The 17908-nt window shown below is 39.0% G+C and overlaps 1 protein-coding gene across 5 annotated transcripts; it reads left to right on the top strand.

Moving 5' to 3' along the window:
• The first annotated feature begins 204 nt into the window (after positions 1-204).
• Positions 205-17529, top strand: PHF10 (PHD finger protein 10). Of its 5 annotated transcripts, none has more exons than XM_015591885.2 (12): positions 223-1751; positions 4056-4186; positions 4813-4890; positions 5629-5766; positions 6545-6678; positions 6771-6920; positions 7511-7620; positions 9148-9301; positions 11101-11256; positions 15691-15799; positions 16078-16266; positions 17330-17529. In XM_015591885.2, the coding sequence occupies exons 1-12, from the start codon at positions 1699-1701 to the stop codon at positions 17413-17415; spliced, it is 1488 nt and encodes a 495-aa protein (XP_015447371.1). In that variant the 5' UTR covers positions 223-1698; the 3' UTR covers positions 17416-17529. The 5 variants fall into 5 exon arrangements, with proteins under 5 accessions (XP_024904838.1, XP_015447371.1, XP_006915109.1 ...); XM_006915047.3 differs by having other exon boundaries at positions 227-1751; positions 4807-4890; XM_006915048.3 differs by lacking the exon at positions 5629-5766 and having other exon boundaries at positions 237-1751.
• Positions 17530-17908: the final 379 nt, after the last annotated feature.

The raw sequence follows: 17908 nt of genomic DNA, 5'->3' as shown, positions 1-17908 counted from the left end.
GAGCGTCGCGCGTTGTTAAAACCTGTTGTTTTTCAAGTTTAGCGGGTCGAGACGGGAGGTTGGGATGCGGGGATGACGTTTAAAACTTAGATGGTGGTCGCGAAGGCGACCCGAGACGGCCCCAAGCCGGACGGGGACGGGGCGGGGACGGACCCCGCGGGGCCCCCGCTGCGCGCGCAGGGCCCGGGCGGCCTGAACGGCGAGCGGCCCTGCGACGTGGCCGCAGTGTCCCCGGGTTTCAGCCAGCGGAAGTCCGCTCCAGCAAGTCGACACAAACATCCTTCGAGCGCTCGAAGCAAGTCGCATAGCAAAAAGTGACACCTGAACGCGGACAGGAGTTAGGCCTGGAGAGTCGAAGGGGACGGGTTCCGGCTGGGATGCCTGCTGTCGCCAACTTGAGGAGAATAGATCTAGACTGTTCTCCACATCCTACCTGGCGGCTTGTCTTAGGAATATACAGAAGTCTTTAATTGAATCCTGGTTTTGTAAAAACGGAAAAGGACAGTATTCAGCATAGTTTGCAGTTTGGGAGAGAATCTGAGTAAACTCACAGCCAGAGCCATCTTTATCGTCATAATCATGTTAACTATTGTCGGGCACTTAATTACTTGCTAGGCTTTGCCCTTAAGTGCGTCCCGTGCAGTAGCTCCGTTAGTCCTTGCCTTAGTCCAGCCGGCCAGGCGCTGTCCCCTCGGGGTTAAGGTAAGGAAGGAGCGGCGCGCACAGGGTGAAGGGCGGTGCCCAGGGAGAGTCGCAGGCAGTCGGGCGTCCGCACGCCTGACCGCCGCACCTTCCTCCTCATATTCTGCGGGATCGCTTTCCTTTTAACGTGTAGCAGGCGGACGACTGGATTTAACCCAATTGAATGTTTTAGAAAGATGTATTACTTTGATTTAAAACAAACAAACAAACAAAAACAAAAAAAGTAAGCCTCTTTTCATTAAACCTTAGCTAATGTGAATAAATTAATTTCCTGAAGTTCATACTTCATTCATTTATATAATGTAATGGTCCGACTTACAACCTGGATGTTATTGTCACATAATAGATGATGTCACTTAAAAAATTTAAAGCCTCTTTTCTTTGGGGGGAGGGAGAGTGTTGCTGAATAGATTGATGACTCTTATTAGAGAATATTTTTCCTAAATTTTGCAACATAAACAAGATTGGTAACCTGTTTTTAGTCTTTGTATGTCTTTTCACAGGGATATAAGTACTAAAAATAGCCTATTAGTATATTCTTATAAACCAGCCATAAGTTGAATTAAACACTAAACGATCCACATATTTTGTTCTTAGCTGAGGTAGGAGAGTTTGCTTCAGTTTTAAAGTGTTGCAGCAATTTTATGTGTTCGTTTAAACTAGAAGACACTTTAACTTTGGTAAGAAAACAAAAGTAGATTCAGATTTCCAAGTTAATGGAAAGGTTTTTTTTACTCTGATTGTATTAAAGATCAGTTTTTAGTTTTTTTCCAGGGTTTCCCATGCCACATTCTTGGCCCCTTTTTAATTATAATGGAAAGTTAACATGTATAACTAGTTGCCCTTAGTCCATAAGTGAACCTTTCAGCGAGTCTGGGAAGATGCATTCTTTCCTTACTTCTTATTATTTCTCGTTATTTTTTGAATCCTTGAAATGTATAGGACGATAATGAAGATAATTCAAATGATGGGACCCAACCGTCGAAAAGGAGGCGCATGGGCTCAGGCGATAGCTCCAGAAGTTGTGAAACTTCAAGTCAAGACCTCGGGTACTGTCGTTGAATTGCTTACTAGTCCCTTTTTGTGCTTTGTTTCTCTCTGCACGAGCTCTCTCCAGCCCTCCCCCCAGCCTGACAAAGGCAGTTACCAAAAACTGTAGGTTATTTTTTGTCATGTTTTACTGTGTGTCACCAAAGTTGCTTTTGCTCTTACTGCAATTAATTTTTTTTTAATTCTGGTAAAATACACATAAAATTCAGCTTTTTAATTATTTTAAAGTATATAGTTAGTTCAGTGGCATTAATTACATTTATAGTATTGTATAATCATTACCATCATTCATTTCCAAAACTTTTTCACTACTGAAAACAAACCATATGCATTAAGCACTAAACATTCCCATTTCCACCTTTCCCCAGCCCCTGGCAACCAATCACGCTTTCTGTCATTATGGATTTGCCTATTCTAGGTACCTCATATAAGTAGAATCATACAATATTTGTTGTTTTGTGTCTGGCTTATCTCAGCATAATTTCATCAAAGCTCATCCATGTTGTAGCATATATTAGAATTTTCTTCCTCTTTAATGCTGAATTATACTTCTGTGTATGGATGTACCACATTTTGTTCATTCATTCATCAATTGATGGACACCACAGGGTGAGTTCCAGCTTTTGGCTGCTGTGAATCGTGCTGCTGTGAACATTGGTATAGCCAGATCTGTTGAGAATCTCTGTTTCCTATTCCTTTGGAGTTATGCTTAGGAGTGGAATAGCTAGGTTATATGGTAATTTTCTGTTTTCCACAGTGGATGCGCCATTTCATATTCCCACTAGCAATGCACAAAGTTTCCAGTTTCTTCTCATCCTTACTAAATTGTTGTTATTATTATTTTTTTGATAATAGCCATTCCAAAAGCTCTGAAGTGGTATCTCATTGTGATTTTGATTTGAACTCTTAAGAACTAACAATGTTCAGCATCTTTTTATGTGCTTATTGGCCATTTTGTGTATCTTCTTTGGAGAAATGTCTATTCAAGTTTTTTGCTCATTTTTAAATTGGTTTAAAATTTTTTTTTTAAACCCCTACAGCACCTAGTCTTCCTAGGTGGTCTCCCATCCAACTACCAAACAGGCCTGACCCTGCTTAGCTTCCAAGATCATATGAGATCGGACACATTTTGTCTGTAGACAGATATTTTTTGTTGTAGGAATTCTTTATACATTCTGGATTATTATTAATGCCTTATCGGATATATGATTTGCGAATGTTTTTTCCCATTTTGTGGGTTTTTTTTTAACTGTCGATAATGTCCTTTGAAGCACAAATTTTTTAATTTTGCTGAATTCCTTATTATCTATTTTTTTGTTGCTCATGTTTTAGATGTCACATCTAGAATCCATTGCTCAATCTGAGATCAAGAAGATTTATTTATGTTTTCTTTTAAGAGTTTTCTAGTTTTAGTTCTTATATTTAGGTCAGTGATCCACTTTTGAATTAAATTTTGTATGTGATATGAGTTAGGAGTCGAACTTTCATACTTTTGTATTTGAATATCCAATTTCTAAGCACCATTTTTGAGAAAACTGGTCTTTTTTGTTCATTACTTTTAATTGGATAGGTTCATGAAATAGTGTCACATTCCTGCCTCTAGTATCCATTGATGAAATTTAGAAATTGAGTTGGCCCAGGTCCAGAAAACTATAGTATTTCCTGTTCAGGATTGGGGTTGATCTGCAGTACACTGGCACCATCAAACTATGTCCATTTCTTTGTTTCTGGGTTTGTGAAGTCTATCAGAACAAATAAGTAATGTTTATAGTTTATTTTGTTGAGAAATAGGTTTTTAGAGTTCTGCTTTCTCAGCTTTTCATAAGTCACTGAATAGCAGGTGGGAAGCAGCAGTTGATTACTTTAAACCTTGGCTGGATGAGATAGTGGCTATGGGTGTTAAGCCCAAGAGAAAGAATTCAGAACTGATGTCATCACCGTTTTGGCCCAAAAGGTCTCATAAGCTAAAAATATGCTTTGTTCCTAACAGTCGTGAGTCTTGGTTCTGTATGATATATTGAAAATGTTATTTTCATTGTATTTTTTTGTTTTGGCATTCCAGATAGATGTTTCCTTTCCTTCTACCTGTTTCGTAATTTCCTTCGATAGCACATGAAGTCATGGAAACTTTTTTTGCATTGCAAAGTCATAGAAGACTGAGAATTTAAATAATTTAAAATAGTTTTCAAAATCCTTAAAACTAAATAGCCTCAAAAACAAATCTTTAAATATTCTTAAAAATAAAAATGATTAAAGTTTAGTAAAAGCTACATATAAGGCATAACGTATATCTCTGTGCTTAGCTTTAGCTACTATCCAGCAGAAAATTTGATAGAGTACAAATGGCCACCTGATGAAACTGGAGAATACTATATGCTTCAAGAACAAGTCAGTGAATATTTGGGTGTGACCTCCTTTAAACGGAAATATCCAGGTATTAAGTCTTAGTTTGTGTAACAGATTAAATCTACCTTTCAACAGTAATTCTTTTTGATAGGTTGTCAAACTATAAATTTTAAGTATGACTTATAATATACTTTACATTCTTCTGGCTGATTTTCACTTACTCCTATCATCCAACATTTCTCTCTACTCTTAATTGTTCTTTTGCCTCATAAAATGATTTAAAAGCAAAATGAGGAAGATACATTTCCTGGGGACAATTAAAAAAATTGTTTTGTAGCTACATGACGCAAGGTTTTGCATTTTTAACATTGCTCTTTGACCTTAGGAATGGAGGCAGCTAAATACGCTGTATCTGAATTTGGAGAAGACTGTACTCAACTATTTTAACATAGTTATGTTTACTTCTAGCTTTGGATTATTCTATTTTCAATTTTATTTTAACTTTTTTAACTTATTTCTTGAATTTGTAAAATTTTTTATGTAGCCCCTAATAATATTTGGAATATGAACTTTTAAAAATCCTTGAAAATGTTAACTTTTTAATAATTTCAAAAAGTTTTTAAAGCTTTTGAATGTTTTACAAATGCATAATGTTACAAATGCAAATGACTATTTTTAATAGTTCTTTGTTCTTTTTTTTTTTTGGAGATTTAGAGCGACGAGATTTGTCTCATAAAGAGAAACTCTACCTGAGAGAGCTAAATGTCATTACAGAAACTCAATGCACTCTAGGTAATGAAAGCTTTTAATTCGAATTTTGAAAGCTGACCATTTATGAGGTGATACTGGATGAGTATTTATCTCCTTTTCTAAAATGTTTTACAAAACTAATAAAGTAGATTGAATTATTTAAATGCTAAATTATTTTATTTTTGATTATTGTTAAAATACAAATGAGAATTATATATTTTCCCCATTTTCTAATAACTTCAGAAAACGTGAACAGAAATGTCAAAGTGTGTGTGTTTTGTGTGCAAAATTTGTACAGTACTTTTTAAAAGTATTGGTCCTATGGACCCTGAGAAAGAAAATACCTACCAAGAGGGACTCCTGGTGGCTGACTGGGCTCATTTAAAAACAGCCTAGCAGCTGTTTCTACACAGGGCCTCTCAAGCAAACTTCACTTTAGGGAGAAGCCTGCACTGAACTGCGTGTCTGCACTGTATTCCCGCTAGCTGAGCCAGCTCTTACAAAGGAGTTCTTGGATTAGTATTTCAACCAAGAGGACTGAGGATTTCTTGTATGGTTGGAGCTGTGTAGCTATATTCTCCTTAGCATCTTCACTGACCAATCAGAATGACCCCATTTGACCAATCAGGACAGTGCCTTTTGGGCCAATCAAACTGCAAGGATTTGGAGTCTTCATTTGCATGAAGACAGACCATTCAGGGCCCAGGGGTGGGGACTTCTATTTATGTAAGTCAGTTCCCCTCAGGCTCAGAGACTTTCTCTTTCCACCAAACGGTGCAGACTGTGTTTCTCCAGCCGGAGCTGAAACACAGATGTCTCTCGGGACCAGGATGAGGAGCATTCCTGTGCAGCGTGGAGCAGAGCTGTCTAGCCAGAGAGGCGCCTGGCCTCAGGGCCATCTTGCTGCCATGCTGCTTGGTAATTGCGTTGTAAGACAGCTCAGTTGAGCTGTTCCACAGTCGTGCTGCTCACAGCTGTGGTATCACAGTTGAGCTGTTTGTACTGAGTAAAGTTTCTCTTTACCACACCCCAAATTGGGGATTTCGGTTGGCGTTGAAATAGCACCAATGACCATCAGTTGACAGTCCTTACCTTTTGAAAGGCAAATTTTGCTCCATTTTCAGTTCTGTGTAATTATCTTCGTGCTTTATTTGTAATTTTTGTTACATAAACATTTCGAAGCAACATGGCTGTTTTTTAATACAAAAGCATAGGAATTCATCTCGGCAGTTGTTGTAATCTGATACTATGAGATTTGAAAATTGCCTGAATGACTTATATGCACTGATGCTTTTGGTGAAATTTAAATTGACTGTGGTTTATCAAATTTGAAGACTAAGTACTGTAATATATTGAAAAGCTATTATCCTATGTTATTGCCATTAGTTAGTATATATTATTTAGCATTTTTTTCTGTAAAGGAACATGTATTTATAGTACATTCAATTTTTAAAAAAGAAACATTTGGTCGAGAAATTGATTTTTTTTGCCTTTGCAACTTTGGTAATCTATTTCTTTTTAATTGATTATATTGAGTTTTTTTTTATTTTCAAATGTATTACAATACTTTGACTGTTGGAAAATCTTTTAAATGTAGAGTAGTCGGAAGGAAAAACAAATTTCGAGATGTAGGTTTTTTCACTTAGGCCTAATTGATTTTCTTTACCTTTTTTTTTTTTTTTTTGGTCTAAAATAGGTTTAACAGCATTGCGCAGTGATGAAGTAATTGATTTAATGATTAAAGAATATCCAGCCAAACATGCTGAATATTCTGTAATTCTACAAGAAAAAGAACGTCAACGAATTACAGATCATTATAAAGAGTATTCTGTAAGTATTGAGGTGACTAGCATTTTTATTTGGTTTGGGGAGAATGACATTTTGTAAAGTTATGTAATTTTGAACTGTAATATTTTTTTCAGCAAATGCAACAACAGAATACGCAAAAAGTTGAAGCCAGCAAAGTGCCTGAGTATATTAAGAAAGCTGCCAAAAAAGCAGCTGAATTTAACAGCAACTTAAACCGGGAACGCATGGAAGAAAGAAGAGCTTATTTTGACCTACAGACACACGTAGGAACACTTACGCTTAGTCCCCGAACCTTGCTTATTTTTGCTTGTTATTGCAGAGTGCTGCTGCATACCACCTTTATTTTATTTTGCCAGCGACATGTCTTTTTCTTCCCCAGAACTTAAGATACGTTTTTAACGATGGCCTTATAATACTCAATTCACGTGCGTGTGTGTCTTTTGCTTTGTGGTATACGTTCTACTGAATGAGATCAGTACCTCTAGGTTGTCCTTGCTGTGTGCCCCAAGAGCTGTCGTAGATTTCCATGTTCACTGAATTCTCACAGTCACCATGCGAGGTTGAATCTAGTGTTTCCATTTCACAGATGAGGAAGTGGAGCCACAGAGGTTTTGTAAGTTGCCCAGGTCACATTGCTGTTAAGGGATGAGAGTCTTTCCTTAGCAGTGACCGTGGGGAAGAGCTGCACAAAAGTCCCCAGTAGAACGAGGAACAGCAGCTGCCGCCTTGGGTGGTTGCTCCTAATGCCTCTTCTAGTCGACCTTTTCGGGGGAGGAATGCAGAGGGATTCTTTTCCTAAAGCCTTAATTCCTACCATGGAACTAGTTTTGTGTTTCTCTTCATGGTCACCCAGGTTATCCAGGTCCCTCAAGGGAAGTACAGAGTGTTACCGACAGAGCGGACCAAGGTCAGTTCCTACCCGGTGGCCCTCATCCCCGGACAGTTCCAGGAATATTACAAAAGGTATTCGGTGATCGCATTTACCACTAGTACCGGCTGTTGGCGAGGGACTTAAGAGCCTCATGTGGTTGCCTCTTGCAGGTTTTGAGCTCCGTGAGATTTACCATAAATGTCTAAGGTTTGTGTCAGTATTTTTCATCTCTGTGGTTCTGTGGGAAGCACACCCTTCCCCAGAGTTTGAACATCTGCAGATGGAGCCTGGACCGCCCAGCTCCCTGCGCACCCTTTCGTATTTCTGCAGACAGGTGCTAGAGGTTCTCTGGCACCTCTTGATCCTCAGCGTGTGGTCCATGTCCCAGCGGCACTCGTGTCACTTGGAGGCTTACTGGAAATGCACACTCAGACACAAGCCTAGACCCACGGACTTGGGAGTCTGTATTTTCATGGATGCTGACATGATTCGTGTGCAAATAAAGTTTGAGAAGCACCAACTTAGCCAGCATGGGATATGAAGGAAGGAGCAGAGTGGCTGCCAGGGCCAGTGTGGCCACCTGGTTGCTGCAGCCACATCACTGCCCTGGTGGCTGCCGCCACTGTGCGCGGCAAGAATGTGCTTATCTGTTATTCCCAACCTGGAAGGGACTGAAAACAGCACTAAAGGGTTATTTTGTTTCAAAGTCTCAGCTGTGTTCTTGAGGAAAGAAAAATTCTTTTGAGAATAGTATTTAAAGTAGACTAGAGGCTGATACTGTACGAAAGTCAAATTTAAATCATAGGTCACCGAATTTTAACTTTTCTGTTTTGTGGTCAGCACCTTGTTAGAAGCGATGGGCCAGTGGACCACGCCCTGTGCTTTTTGGTGTGATGTCTCAGTTGAGGGAGATGCTGGTGCAGTCCTGTCCCTGAGCGAAGGTCACGGAGCCTGCTGCTGGGCGTGGAGCAGGACAGGGCGCTCCTGCTGGCGGGGACGGCACCAGAAGCGTCAGCTTCTGACTCAGGGCAAAGGGGTGCGAGTTTCTAGTTTCAGATAAAACAGAAGATTAAAGTTGTTAGAGTACATGCTTCACAAATTGGTTTAAAATAATTTGTTACTGAAAATTTTGTTTCTTAAATACAATGGACTGCTGTGACTGGCGTGCGGTAGTTTACTTCTCGTGTCCACCTGGGAGTTTGACTCATTATCGTACCATTTACAGAGGAGGCAGGGACGACCCACGGCAGTGGCGACTTAGGAAAGTGGGGAGGTGGGGGTGATCAGCCAGCTTGGATTTTGTGTTGGATTCTGTATTGTCACAGTTTTGCCCATATCTGCTGCCACTTGTTTTTTCGGGTTGAGGGTAAAAAGGAGACGGTATCTTTCGATAATACGAATCAAGTGCATATTTTATACTTGGTCTGGTGAAAAAATGTTTAGGTTTTTTATTTATTACTTGTCCCCACTTGATCCCCAAAAGAAAAATTGTTACGTCTAATCATTTCTCAAAAGTATTTGGGGTTAATTGAGAAAATTAAGACTATCTTTGTAGTTCAAAGATTAGTCTGCTCATGTTAATAAAAAGGAAAACTGAAAACCATGCCTCTGAACACCAGGTATTCACCGGACGAACTGCGGTATTTGCCATTAAACACGGCACTGTACGAGCCTCCCCTGGATCCCGAGCTCCCTGCCCTGGATAGTGACGGTGACTCGGATGAGGCTGAGGAAGGTCGAGGCGGTGAGAGGAGGCGAGCTGAAGGCACCTCGGTGAGAGCATCTGGCTTCGGGGGGAGGTGCCGCCTCTTTTGCACTTGTGCTGATTCCTTTCCTGGAGTGTTAAATTGAAGTTGCATTACCATCCTCTTTTTGAAAAAGTTCAGTTGCATATAATTTCCAGAAAACTTCCATCAAGAGAAGTTATTTATTGTGCGCATTGATATAGACAAGCTGTGCACGGCCTTTGGTAAGTTTTATAGTTGAAGCTGTTCTTTTTGATTATCACAAGCTGCTTATTTAGGCCAGGGTACCAGACGTTAGTTTACGATATTATATTTAACTATCTTGGTTGCGGGAGCACATTAATATGCATAATTATTTTAGGCTTTTCATAGAAAACGTTAAGGTTACTAATGACATGTTGCGCTGCTAGGTTTTCCTGTATGACTTTTTTGGTAGCAAAATGCAGTTGGAAGACAGTGGGGAATTCGGGGTGCTCTGTGGAATGAAAAGAACAAAAAGCAGGGTGGTCCAGGTTTTGATGTTGCCTAGCACAGCGTACGAAGCCACTGACTGTAGGACTTTTCACTGTAGCCAACCTAACCTGACAAGCTGCTCCTGTTAAGTGGGCAGTACATTTCCATGTCACCAGTGGCCACTAAAATATAACTTAGAGATACATGTCGCATCAGATAAGAAGCTGTTCAGCTACCTGTCCTGTTGGCAAAAGGGGAGCTATGGCGTGAGGAGGCCGTCACGAAGCTGACAGTCGTGTGCCGTAATCCAGCATTGCAGGGAAGTATTTCGACGGTATAAACCAAGATTTAGGACTTTCACAGAATTTGATTTAGCAAAGACACCGATAGAAGTTATCCAAAGGACCTAATCAGATGCTGACAAAATTTAATTAGAAGAAAATGTTCACTAGAGTGTCAATAGTATTTTTTATTGTGAAAATTAGAAATGTAACGTCCACAGTGGGTGATATATTATACTTATGTGGTAGATACGCAGCTCAAAGAATATTTAATGATGTGATAAGGTGCACATAATACTTACAATACTACTAAAACACGTTCACACACAAACAATATAATCTAGTTTTGTATTTTAAAAAAAGAGGGCACATGTGTATGTAGGGTGTGAGTGTGAATGTGTGAATCTCGGTATCTGTCTGTATACCCACATTCACCTAGGGAAAAAGGAGTTACATTCATGTTGCTAGTAGTTTTCTCAGAATGGTTATCAGGGTGGGTATGTCTAACTTAATTTTTTCATTTAGGATTTGCATAATTTATATGAGCGTATCATTAGAAATTTTTGAATTAAAAAATGAATTAAGTGATCAGATATTGAACTCCTAAGCTTTGAACATCTAAAATATATCCAGTACTGTTGTAAATACCAGATGATATTGGCCCCTACATAGTTGAACATTTTGGAAACATGAGCGTGTGCTTGAAGAACTTCTTTAATGACTTGTATTACTCAATAAAAATACCCACGCTTAAACATTTATTTTTAAACAATATTTGTGTATGACACAACTATGCCCCCTTGTGACATGGCAGAACGCCGAAGCTGTAGTGTGTGACAATAGCCGAAGTAGATAATTCTGTCTCTGTTGATGTAAGTCGGAAGACCAACTGCCATGATGTACTTACAGGACAGGTAAATGACTAACGTGACTCATTTTAGTCTCCACTGGAAAAGTTTTCTTACATTTAGCGTTATCTTTTTACTTTTAAATTGGAACTTTAAAGCTGCTTTCGAATATTTTCTGTAGTTTTCAAAATTCAGACTCAAATCCGTGTGAATTCCAAGGGCTCTGTTTGTGTGTTGACCTCCAGGACAGCTCCTCTGGCAACGTGTCTGAGGGGGAAGGCCTTCCCGACAGCCAGGATGAGTCCTTACAGGGAAGACAGAGATCCAGGGACAAAGCTGCGACTCCACGGAAAGATGCTCCCAAACGCTCTGTACTGTCCAAGTCAGTTCCTGGGTACAAGGTAGAAGAAAAAAGCCCCTGACTCAGCTTCCTTCCTGACCAGCCTCTCTCCCTGAGATATTTTAACTTTGAATTTCAAAGTTGTGGAGCTCCTGCCGCTGCACCTCGTTAGCTGTTCTCCTGTGGTGTGCGCCCTCTGTCAGCTTCCTTCTGTTTTGCTTCATTTTCCTGGTGGCTTTTCTATCACTTTTGGCTATGGTTTAGCTTCTGTTTTCTGTATATGTACAATTTATGAGAGCTGCTTTTTTTTTTTTCTTTTAAATAATAACCAGGCAAGTATGAGTTTTTTAAAAAATCATATTATAGGCAGAACTTTATACCTTGTTTCTTCGAAGTCGCGTCGGAGTAACCCTAGCTGATGTTTTAAGTATCATGGTGTTTAGTAGAGCTAAACATGCTGAGCTGTAAAGCATGGCCGGATATGCTGTAGGTTAGGTTGTATTTTTGTAGTGCCTTTCATTAAGAAAGATCTGGGTTTAATCTAAGGATTATTTGATCCATTTGCCAAACTCAGCTAACTCTGTGATAGAAAATAGTAAAACCTCTTATTTACAGTGTGGTGATTTTTAGCCTAACCTTGGCAAATAGCTGATATAATTTTATGGCAGGATTTAAACATTATCCCGTGAGGTAGTTTGGCTCAGATACACTCGTTGATTTTTTAATCCGGGTTTTCTCTGTAAGGTCGTCCGCTGTCTGCAACATCGTTACTGTTCTTTCCTCCTGATGTCTGCCCTTCCCCTTCTGAGGGTTAGGCGAGTCGAAGGTGGGCACTAGGAATATCATAAAAGGAGTGGAATTAGCTGCTCACAGTTTTGTGTTTTGGATGGTCATAGAAGTGTCCAGTTCTTTGGGTCTAGAATGTATCAGAACGTACTTTCTGTTGTGGTTACGCAGGTGTTTTGAAGGCACATTTAGGAGTGAGAGTTTTGCCGAGTGGAACTGTGAACGGCTCGCTGTGTGTCAGGACCCCGACTGCGGTCAGCCACAGGGCCACCGCCCAGCCAGGCCCTCTGACCGCTCGTTTAGCTTTTCTTGAAGGAAAAAAGCGACTTAAATTAGTATAGTCTATATTTATTTAGAATATACCTTTCCGTAACTAACTTAAAAATTCATGTTTTTTTAGCCTAGGGCAAAAAATTCCTGAGCTTCATTCAGCAAGTGTTGGTTGGCTCGCAAGGGTGGCTTCAGTAGGCCGCAGCATGTGATTTTTTACTTGTTTTCACGTTTATAGTTTATCTAATTTTTAAAAACTAAATATTTAAATTAATGCATAATAAGTAAAAGCAAACGAACTCCAAAGATTAAATTTTGGAAGGTCGGCCGGTGTGACGGGAGGGTCGGGTGGCGTGGCAGCCCCCGTGCCGTGGGCATCAGTAGACCTTCCAGACAGTGCGACTGCGTTAATCATGGCTGAAGAAGACAGAGCTGAAATCGATGTTTTCATAGCGGCTGGAAATGAACTACTCAAAACTCTCATTGGTTTAATATAGAAGAAATCGTGCGGATTAACCTGACTTGGTAGTACTCGAGGGAGTCTGATGTGCACAGTACACGTTTTGTAATCTGCACTAATAATGTTTAGTGCTTCAGGTACTAAAAACGTTTCAGGTATTTCAAAGTTTGGAACAGCCAGTATTTAGACTTACTACATTAATATGAACGTGTTTATTAAAAGTTAACCTCTCTATGAAAAGTATTAATAAGCCAAGACGTGCCTAAATAAGGATACTTCAAGCTGAAGGTCATATATGTAAATGTTTGAAAATAATGGAGTTAAGAAAAATGATAATGTATCTGATGTCTTGCTTAATGAAATTAGTGCTTGCCCTTAATTTGTAGGACAGTATTGTTTAGGTTACATTAACCTGAAATTAAAGCATATAAGTTATGATTCAGGCTTACATTACTAGTAGATAATTAAAATCTATACTATATTAGTGCTACCATGAAAGTCTCACTTATCTTTGGTTATTTTTTAAGCAGGAAAATAAGTGTATTGTGAGCCTTTTATTTGAGAAGCTGAGAACTGTTAGGATGAGTATTTTAATTTTCTCGTCAGTAGTGAAACTTTGATAATGATAATAGAGGTAGACTTGACCGTCTCTTGTCAGGCACACATAGGGTCCTGTTCCACGAAGCTTCACGGGAGTTCTGCACGCTGCCCCCTTCCTCCATCGACTCCACAGCACACTGAGAGACTGGTTTCCCAGTTTCCCAGCCAGCGGTCCGTATCTGCTGTGCGAGGTCCTGGATGTGAACAGTGTGACCTCTTAGAGAGCTGAGAGTACTTGAATGAACAAAGTAGTTTTTATACTGAGCCGTGGCACTACCATAGAAAACGCTAAAAAGCGCTTGCTCGCTTGCTGGGTTTCTCTCTCTTTCTCTGTCTCTCCCCCCACTCCTCCCTCTCCCCCTGCCCCTCCTCCTCGTGCCTCTCCCTCTCCCCCCCCGGCGCTCCCTCTACTCCCTCTTTTCATCAAGATGAAGACTATTGGGTAAGAAAAATTTTAAGTGGTTTAACAAAACATGATTTTAAGCTTAGAAGTAAACCTAGAATTTTCTTGGTGTCCCTTTTATCATAGGTGTTTAATGTATATTTTAATGATTGTAGAACTTGAATGAATTGCTCTAGAATGTGAATGACTAGCCTTGTGTTTTATTCCTTTTGACTTTTGTAAAGGATCTCCTATCTCCTGAGAGGAGCTCTTTTAAGAATTTAACATTGTGTGGTTACTTTCTTGACTTTAGTGAAAGATATTAGAGTGCTTAGTATGCCCGTATCTAACATAAACTACAAGTATTAAATAAGTATCTTTTACATTCAGTTCAGGTAATGTAAACGTAACCAAAAGATATTTCTTATTTTGGTGAATTGAGGGATAGCTTTCTGCTGTATATTATGGCAGTTATAGATTTGATCATGACTGAACTAGAATTTGGATCATAGAAGTGCACTTCCTAGCTATTTTGTATTGAGTATAGGAAAAGACAATGAGAACCTTATGCTTAGAATGTAGCAGCAACAACAGAGGGTAACTACACTGCAGGACTTAAACGGTTTGAGCATGTGACACTAGCCTTTTGTTGGGGAGCAGGGTATAAAGCTACACATGCAGGAGATGTAGAATAGTTAACGGTAAAGTTTTATATGTATGTTTTAACTTCCATGATATTTATTATTTTGTAGAGATATTTGTGATTGTTTAGAGTTATTGTTTTTATTATATTTATGTATAAGGTTGACTTTTTAAATAAATAAGCCAAAAATTATTTTTGAATGCCTCTGTCATCTTTTGCAAAGAAAGATAATTACAAAAATAAAAAGCTAAAAGAATTAAGAACAAATCGTTTAGGCGTGACAGGTTTCGAAGGTGGCAGTGAGACATTTCAAAGCTGGAATGCTAAGCACAAAGCTGCAGTTTCATTTAGGCCCTCTGGTTCAGTAACTTAGGAAAGGGAGCTAGAAGGTGCATTTGGCTAGGTCGGAGTGAAACAAATATAATAATTCTAGTTAAAGTGGTTTCTCTCCCAGTGTGTATACGCACACCCCAGCCCCCACGTCGTCACGGGCCCACGCTTGCTCTTCTACCGCTGATACTTGCGTGTTCATGGAGCGTGAACGGACATCATTTTGTTATGGTCGAGGCTGTGATGTTCAGATGTTTTCCTTCCCCTGGTAATTTTAGGTGCAGTGAACCTTTTCTTCTCTTTTCTTTTCTATGTTACCAAGTGTTTTTTTTTAAGCCCAAATACCTTCATTGGCTTGAACATGGTTTTTAATATGGAAAATGAATGGTAATCAAAATGTAAGAGGGTGTATGTATTTTTTGATGATTTTTTTTCTCATCTGGAAACTTATGTTTTGTATTAATAGCTGTGCAAAAGGAATAACCACCCAACTTGGTTTTCCACAAACATCTATGTACATAACAATGTCTGCATGAGCCACCTTTCAATTAAAAATGTTAAAACATTGATTTTGTAACTTAGATTTTATAGATCTGGTTTTATAGTTTTGGAAAATATCAGTGTTTAAACAAAATCAGTATATAAGCACTTGAAACTGAGTCTTCTATAATAAGTCTAACTTACTAATAATGGTCATTTGTCTTCCAATTAATAGTGCAATTTGACATTGTATTTAGTCTTCCCTTCTAGTCATCATGCAGATCTTATTGTGCATGTAGGGAGTGTAGAATGCTACACTGAATCCTAGCATGAGATCATGCCATCGACAGAATTTTAAAATGAATTGTAAGGCTTTAGTCAGTAGGCCATTCTATGTTGAAAGCAGACTCATGTCAAGTTATGTCTTTCAAAAAGGTCCTCCTTAGCAAGTTACCAAAAGTAAAGATGAGGCGATACAGTAACAATTCCTTTGAACCCACAGTAAGTTCTGGCATGAATTTATAGCCCTCTTCTACCCTTCCAGCCAAAGGTCATTCCAAATGCTCTATGTGGGATTTGTCTGAAGGGTAAGGAGTCCAACAAGAAAGGGAAGGCTGAATCACTTATACACTGCTCCCAGTGTGATAGCAGTGGTAAGTATCCACGTGTCTTAACATTTTAACCACCCTGTTTGTTGCTTCAAAAACTAGGATTTTGAGTTGTTAGCTAGACTCGAACGAAGGAGTTAAGAATATTATAGGGTAATTTGTAAGGTGTAGATTAAGTCCATGCGTTTTCTTATGTTTTCATTTCTTTGGCAATTAAACGTCGTAGCCATTCTTGAGAATCACAAAACAAACTAGCATTTTGTTATGCCACAGTAAGTTTAAAATTCTTGTATGAAATACTACTAATGTTGGTTTTGGTTTAGGCCATCCTTCTTGCCTGGATATGACCATGGAGCTTGTTTCTATGATTAAGACCTACCCATGGCAATGTATGGAGTGTAAAACTTGCATTATATGTGGACAACCCCACCATGAAGAGGAAATGATGTTCTGTGATGTGTGTGACAGAGGTTACCATACTTTCTGTGTGGGCCTCGGTGCTATTCCATCAGGTAAAGATTACAGAACTAAGGAACATTATCTGAGTGAAGGGACTCTCTCAACATTTTTAAAAGGCTCCATTAACATCATAATGACATGAAGTGCCTCTAGACCGTTCTGTTCACAAGTGACTGAACTGTGATTACCCAGATCACATTCATCTGCTTTTTATCCCTAGCTCACCCAACTAAAGGACTGAGACGTTAGAGTACCTAGACTAATCACAGCCACTGTCTTTCTACTGAAATGACTAACGCAACAGCATCGATTTGTTTCAAAGCCTTGGTTTTATTTTTGTAGGTCCTCTGTTTAAAACTTTAACAAAGTGAGCGCTTTGTCTTTGTACATATTAAACCAGATTTCTATAAATTGAGGCAGCATAACAATTCCAGGTAACTTTAGAATGAACATAAATTGAATAAATCACAGTAAATGGACTCAAACATTACACAGAAAATTGTGTAATTTTAGAACTTACTTGCATAGTTAACACTGTATAATACTTTATATAAAATATATGCCTAGAACTAAGTTTCCTGGGAATCAGAAGCAAGCAATTTCATTGATTTAAAGTTCTGCTGTAGTAATTCAGATCAAGTGTGTAGTTAGTTGTTTATCACTGTGCCGTCAGGTACTTGGTAAGTTTTAAAGTGCTGCGTCAGCACAGTACACCAGGACTTGAGAATGCTGTTAAGACATACAGCTGCCACTGAGCAGCAGAGAAATGGGCTGAAAATAAGCCAAACTCAATAGCCAGTTTTACATTAGGATTTGTATTATTGAACTTTTTAAGAATGGCAGTGTTTAAATTTCAGAAAGGTTATAATTTTTAAAGGTCCATATAATATTGTTCCTTCAATGGCCGCCCTTGCCTGAATTTCACATGGCATTGGTAACACTGATCACCTTAAATTTAGATTTTTCTCCTTAAATTAAGGAACACATTTGTGCCCTTACCCCACAAATCCAGAGAAGACTATCGTTAATGATAGCTAAGGAAGGAGAGTTAAATGGGTTTAAAATTCAGTCGTAAGTTAAATTTCATTCTGTATTAACTAACAATTTTTCTCCTAGGTCGCTGGATTTGTGACTGTTGTCAGCGAGCCCCCCCAACACCCAGGAAAATGGGCAGAAGGGGAAAAAACAGCAAAGAGGGATAAAATAGTGTTTTGACCCCAATATTGTAACATGCATCCAAGTGAATTATTTGGTGCCAGTTTATATACGACATTCTCATTTTTATGCCAATAAAAGATTTTTTTTTTTGAAGTTAACTACGTGCTTAAAATCTGCAAGTTGCTTCATTTCCGTTATAAGTTACTCTTACCCTTGCAGCCAATAGTGTGTCTCCCAGGTTTTTCTCTCTGCGTTTGGCAGTCTTTAGAAATTCGGTGGAAATATTAGGCAATTTAATTTGAAATACTTAGCCTCCAAGTTTCTATTATTTTCATGAAATTTTCCTAATGTATATTGTTTCTGGCCTACGTTGGGGACCATAAAAAAATTTAGTAACATAAGAATTGTAGTAGGAAGCCCAAGGTGGTAAAATTACAAATGACCGGATGAGATGTACAGCTGGGTTTAGCACTGTCATTAACTGGCATGGGAACAAAGCCTGCCTGCCAGGAAATCGTTTGACTCGGAGGTATCATT

The sequence above is a fragment of the Pteropus alecto genome, unplaced genomic scaffold (assembly GCF_000325575.1).
Source record: "Pteropus alecto unplaced genomic scaffold, ASM32557v1 scaffold195, whole genome shotgun sequence".
Taxonomy (NCBI): domain Eukaryota; kingdom Metazoa; phylum Chordata; class Mammalia; order Chiroptera; family Pteropodidae; genus Pteropus; species Pteropus alecto.
This window is presented reverse-complemented; position numbering and strand designations above follow the sequence as displayed.